Genomic DNA, 6,796 nt, shown 5'->3' on the forward strand with positions numbered 1-6,796 from the left:
GTCTTTTCCTTCATCTCCTAACGGATTATAATGTAAGTTCAATTCCATAAACAGAATATTGTCAGGTCAATTGTTCATTTGTGATGGTACCGACAATATTTTTCCACCTCCTGGATCCAGGGCATTGCTGGTAACTAAGTCCTGGGAAGAAATCACAAGCTTTGAGTTGGTAATGTTGTCTGTAGCAATTACAGTAGAAATTGGACAGCAGGAACAGTGTCATCAGCAACAATATTGGCCAAGATTCAGATAAATAAGCAGTGCCAATGTTTCCCTTGCCCTATATTTCAAATCCATTGAACAAGCAATATCTACTTATATGGTCCCCATCACCATTGTATCTGAGTGTCTTACAAATTTTTCTTTCCAATATTCCTTTAAAATATAGATATTAGCCCAATTATAAAATAGGAGAATTGAGGCAGAGTGACTTTTCAGAAGTCACACAGGAAGTCTGTGGCAGAGTTTGGAATTGAATCTAGCCCCCTGGAGTCCTAATGCAGTCTCTTTTGCTATGTAAAGTTCAAGTCAAAGATAAAATGAAGCAATTCAGGAAATGAGGTAGGATCTGTGGAGTCTAAAGAATATGCATACACTAATGTTATTGTACTAGTTGTGATGCTGAGAGACTTATTCCCCAGTAGAAAACTATATAATAGGTATTTTCTTTATGGTAACTCTTGCTTTCCAGAGCTGTAACCACAAATTCTTTAAAACTCAGTCTTGACAATCTTCATCTCTAGGAGTGTCCAACCTCGAATAACCAAAGATGTGGTTTGTTTCCATGCTGAAGACTTCACTGATGTGGTACAGAGACTTCAGTTAGACTTGCATGAACCTCCAGTGTCACAGGTACTGTGTTCCCTAGTTGCAACTTATTTCCAGCATTTTGGGAATAGCTTCAAAAGCAGCATATTTATGAATTTTTTAAAAATTAGTGTTAGTCAAATGTTTGAAATAAAGGTAGAAATAGTGGATGTCTCAGATGTGGTTCTAGGCTTGTGACTAGAGCTATTTATCTCTAGTTCTTGTTTTAGTGGTGGTAGGTTCACCACATGAGGGTCATGGGTTTTGATCCTAGCATGACCAAGTGTCACAAAGCTCCTTTCTTCATGAGACAAAGAACCAAGAAGGCTTGAGTATGGGTTACAGGAATTTCACATAATTTCGGTTTCCATTTCCCCCCCCCCCCCCCCCACTTGTTTCAGACTCCTTCTGGCATAAACCAGGTCTGTCTGGCACCACAAAGCATTGGAGCCTCTTGAGTAGCTGGGCTCCTGCAAAACAGTAATATTGTGAAATGTCTAAGATATGGTGTGTGCTACAGAAATAATTCTAAACTGGGTAAGGATTTACTGTGCACACATGCCTCTAACTCTTCCCCCTTCTCTTCCCCCCAATTTGTTGCTAAAGAGTTGGAGTTTTGGTCTCCTAGTACCAGACCAACCACACCCAGCTCTGTCTGGTAATGCCAGGTCAAAAGCTTCTTACTGAAGCTCTAATTCTAGTTTTAAGACCTGCCTGTGACACCATAATGCTGTGGCAATGGGTCATTATTTGTTACCTCATAGGTGCACACAGCACTTCATAATGAAACATTAAAGATTTATTCTTGCTGCAAGTTGCTTCTTAACTGAAGTTGTATTCTTTAAAGAGTAGTCACAATCAAATGGGTCGCTGGACTGAAAGTGTACTCTTCTATCTAAGTGGATGCCCAGCTGTGGGCCCTGCATACAGATTAGCAGTAACTTTCCCCTTTCTTCCCCTCAGTGTGTTCAATGGGTGGATGAAGCCAAGCTAAACCAAATGAGACGGGAAGGCATTCGCTATGCTAGAATCCAGCTGTGTGACAATGACATCTACTTCATCCCCAGAAATGTCATTCATCAGTTCAAAACAGTGTCAGCGGTCTGCAGTTTAGCCTGGCATATAAGGCTCAAACAGTACCATCCTGTGGGGCAGTCTTCTCAAAATGCAGAAAGCAATTCAAACATGAACAGTAATATCCCTGAAAAGACAGAGTCAGAAGGTGAACCCCAATGTGTGAGTGTAAAAACAGAGTCTGAGGAACCAGGTGTAGAAATGCAGCTTACAACAGGGGCACCATCCTCCTCTTCCTTAATTTCATCAATATCGGGACTCGTTCTGCAACCAGATCAGGTGGCCCAGCCTCTTCCAGTTCTTAAACTAGAATCTGATCAGCAACATAATCCACAGGATCACACAGACTCTTCTGTGTGATATGTACATAGTCAAACATTTTTTAACAACTTTTTAAAATTTTGATGTGAAGTTATAGTTTTATAACTTGCTTATGTTTTATTGGAGAAATCTTGCCTATAATTCTATAAAGAAACGTGACATTCCAAAATGTCAAGCATATCTTTTTTACACAGATTATGCAAAAGATCAAGTTGTATTTTACTCCCATAGTACAGCATGTAATAGTGGTCTACCACTTCTTTCTGTTTAATGAGGTAATAATTCAATATCTCCTCATCAAAATCAGAATGGAATTCCTCCAGGCGCTAAAAATCACAGAACTATCTTGGTAAATCTAATTCCCCTACTTAATTTTTAATTTAGCCTTCACCATAAAAGGACGACTTCTGTAGAAGACTCTCCCATCTGATTTTAATTGCTAAAATCAAAGAGAAAGCACAGCACTTTTGATGATCAGTGATGTTTTGGTCTGTCTGTTCTTAAATTCGTGGTGGATACTCAAATTACTAGATGTATAGATCTTTTAATTTTTAATTGTTAAACAGTTCATAAAAAGGTGAAGTGTGACATCTTATCCCATTGAAATGTAATCACTTAGACACAACACTTTCCATAGTACTGCTTGTAATGTTTGATGTGAGGATTTTGCTTCCTAAATACATCTTTCCTGAACACGACTAATTCTAGTGTTAATTTTTTTTTTTTTTAAAGGCAGTCTCATGGAGGTAACTGCATTCTTGTCTGAGCACTTTAAAGCATTAAAATACTAACAATCTTGGCAGCTTGTTTTGATAAATTCACAATAAGCATCTGATGGAAAACATCCTCTCCCTGGTAATGATGCACTTAATCTAATAGAGTTGGGTCAGTGATAACCGATTTATATTGGTTGTCCTTATTCTCTGAAGTTCTGTATTGCTATTTCAAAATAAAATATTATGGCATTGGGTTGCTGTTTCCACTTGTAGCTCTTGGGTACCCTGGTGCTGTGTTTGCAAAATCAGTGACACAAGCTAATATGTTGAGTGTCATCTGCTGACATAGTTCTTTTTATAGTCTTATGATATTTCTGGATGTTTGTGTGATCTGTATTTGACTTTCACTCACCACTTATATAACAACTGTCTTTTCTAGTCATCAGAAAGAAGAGTTCCCCCCATACCTAGGATACAAACTTGATTTTGGTGTCACTGAAGTTGTCCCCAGACAACTTCATTGTTCTAATTCTCACTGGGGTAGGAGAGAGATTTCTAACACTATATTAGAATAAGGAAAAGAAAAGATGCTGTGTTATTAGTTCTGGGTGCATCTTTTAAATATCAATTATGAATCTTCTTTTTAAAAAGGTTCTGAAATATGTTAATCTGTTATTATAAATATTACTTTGTGCAATATTGTTTTGTGTAGACTTATATGCATCTTAGCACCTCAATATAGAGGTCACAATTTTAAACTGATAGCAAAATAATCATCAGAAAATACTGCAGTGATTAGTTAGAATCTGTATTACTCCTTATATATGTATATGTACGTATTGTCTTCAGTACAAAAATGAAGACCAATTAGAAAATATTTCAGACTAATTTACAGATTGAAGTGGTGGTGACTTGTTTAGTAATCTGTGTAAATAAGGTGTTAGAATGGAAAGCTTTTATGAAAAGTAATATGATTCATGCAGGGGTATAATTTAATTTTAGCAAAAATTCTAGATGATCAAAGCTGGTTCAGAAACAGGCCCTCTGTTCTCTGGCATTTTTCCCACTTTTTTGTTGAGAAGAATTTTATAGAGCTTTAATGGGTTGTGCAAAGTAAAATTCTTCACAGGCAATATTGGTTTCAGTGCCTCTTTCATGTTCACGCTGGTTAATATCATGTTAGTGTTATTTTCCATTTCTTTTTTAACTCACTCTGCTTGTCTTCCAAGTGCTCATTTCCCTTCTCCCAGGTGGTATTCATTGGCCATGTCAAAGATGGTATCATCATCTCTAAGTCATTGCTAACTAATAAGGTGATTGTCCCTTGACAGTCAGCACTGTGTATAATCACTCAGGAACTGACATATCTTCAAAGACCTTACAATTGAAGGAAAAGCTATTCATCCCTTTATAAAACCAATTCTCCCCGTATATCTTGAAATTCAAAAATTAAACATACTTCGGCTACAAAGGTTCACAATTTAAGACGCACTATGCACCATTATTTTTTATTTGTATTCCTTTAGAGCTTGAAATAAAATGAAAAGAGAGACATATAATTTGGAAATGTGTATTGGAAGTCTCTCTCTTAAACTATATTAAATAGCATGCTTTTAAACTAATGCATACAGTAGACCAGCAGAGTGCTTCACACTGTTTTCAAAACAGCATCCTACTTGTGTGAAATAATCTATTCTTTCTAAAGTATCAAGAAAAATCACTCTTTTACTTCTGTGGACTGAATGCCTTTAACCACTGTACCATACTTTCCTTTTACTCACTTAGTTTACTAGTTCAAAACGTAAAGTCAAGTTGATGTCCTCCTCTTCATTATAAATTAGTCATCGAATGATTTGGATGATGTTGCTATTATTTTGATGTTGTAAGCCTGAGGTAGAGATTAATAGATGTTTGTTTCAGATAAAATTTCATGAAGCTTTCAATTTTATAACTTTGTTCTTAATTTTACCTGTACAAATTTTAATCCTTTAATGAAATAGTAATGCAGTGTTTCTCAAACTGGGGCCGCCGCTTGTGTAGGGAAAGCCCCTGGTGGGCTGGGCCAGTTGGTTTACCTGCCCCGTCCGCAGGTCCGGCAGATCGCGGCTCCCACTGGCCGCGGTTCGCCACTCCAGGCCAATGGGGGCTGCTGGAAGCTGCGGTCAGTACATTCTTTGGCCTGCGCTGCTTCCAGCAGTCCCCATTGGCCTGGAGCAGTGAACCGCGGCCAGTGGGAGCCGCGATCGGCCGAACCTGAGGACGGGGCAGGTAAACAAACCGGCCCGGCCTGGCTTGCCAGGGGCTTTCCCTACACAAGCGGCGGCCCCAGTTTGAGAAACACTGTACTGATGCAACTTTTGAAACATTTGCAAAATCCAAAATTACCACACTTCTTCCAAACTTGATTCTTCCAGCTCATCTCTAAATATAGGTATGGAAAGAATTGCTTATAAAATCAATGGCTAAATCTGGTGCCCATTAGATTGTATCTATAGTTCTGAAATCAGTGAATTACAGTTGGAATAATACCTTCAGATGTGCAGTACTCTAAACTGGTCAGTACCACAAATGGCTTACTGAATAATAAATATGAAGAATACAGATGTCATACTTGTGCTTTGTGAGAAATCAAGTGACAGATGGACAAGTTAATTTTTTCAGTAAAATATTGGGCAAGTCAAATCTTTGGCTAGTCTTAAGAGTAAAATATTTGCAAGTAATTGGTGGAAAATGGCAATTTCTGATTGACTTATCACTCGAAGATTTCAGAACATAGCTCATTCAATTCAGTGATAATTTAATACCTATACTTTTTATGCAAGCATATCTCAAATTCAGTTGGCAAGAATATATCATATCAACAGCTGCCAGTAGACTGAGGACTTACAGATATGATGAAATAGGGCTATACATAAAGATGGAATAAATTTCAGAAGTCTTTGTCACATTTTGATAATATTCCTCTAATATTCATTGATACATCAGGTCAGCTGGTGTTTAGAATAATTCCATTAACTTTGGTGGGGGTAAATCATCATAGCTCCACTGAAGATCTGCCCTGTCTTTTAGAAACCTATGGGTTTGGTTGAAGTCTGGAACTGAAATTTGGAATACTCTCTCGCCTTGAAACCAAGTCAGACTTTTAACAGCAGTAGTCCAGGGACATGATACTAGAGAGCATAACTAGCTGTAAGGGCAGGTCTACACTGCAGCCGGGGTTGACACTGTGAGATCGAACCACTGGCAGTCAATTTAGCGGATCTAGTAATGACCCGCCAAATCGACTGCAGATCGCTCTCCAGTCTACCCCTGTACTCTACCCCCAACTAGAAGAGTAAGGTAAGTCGACGGGAGATTTTCTCCCGTTGACCCCCCCTGCGGTGTAGACCCCACAGTAACTCAACCTAAGGTATGTCGACTCCAGCTACATTATTCACGTAGCTGGAGTTGCATAGCATAGATCGACTTACTGCGGTAGTGTAGACATAGCCTAAGATGGAAACCTGGGCTTGGCTTCTGTTTTAAGCACAGCTTACAATTCCTTTATTAGCAGCTAAGGAAAACTGTAAACTGGGATAAAAGTGAAGGGCCATGTTGTGCCAGAGATCAGTTAGCCAAATAGACACTCTAAATATGAGAAATGTCAAATTATATCATCACATTTTCCTCTTCCTTGGGTGTCCTAATTCTTTCTGTGCAGAACCTTGGCCTGTTTTAAAAGTACTTTGTGAAGTCAGTAGTTCAATTCTCTATTGTTGACATGTTTTCTTCCAAGAAGATGGAACACTCACTGAAGTGTTCTCCGGGGCTATGTAATAAAGTAGTTATTAATCTATACCTTTTACCATATAGAAAAACTGTTAATCTGTCATCCGTTT

At 38.3% G+C, this 6,796-nt stretch overlaps 1 protein-coding gene across 1 annotated transcript in view; it reads left to right on the forward strand.

Annotated features, from left to right (window-relative positions):
• Window positions 1-4,941, forward strand: part of RSBN1 (round spermatid basic protein 1) — a 40,938-nt gene extending 35,997 nt beyond the window's left edge. The window contains exons 6-7 of the mRNA XM_054028369.1: window positions 744-852; window positions 1,771-4,941. Coding sequence (XP_053884344.1) covers window positions 744-852; window positions 1,771-2,241 — 580 coding nt within the window. The 3' untranslated portion in view covers window positions 2,242-4,941. The remainder of the gene's footprint in view (window positions 1-743; window positions 853-1,770) is intronic.
• The last annotated feature ends 1,855 nt before the right edge of the window (window positions 4,942-6,796 follow it).

Source organism: Malaclemys terrapin, chromosome 4, assembly GCF_027887155.1.
Source record: "Malaclemys terrapin pileata isolate rMalTer1 chromosome 4, rMalTer1.hap1, whole genome shotgun sequence".
Lineage (NCBI taxonomy): Eukaryota > Metazoa > Chordata > Testudines > Emydidae > Malaclemys > Malaclemys terrapin.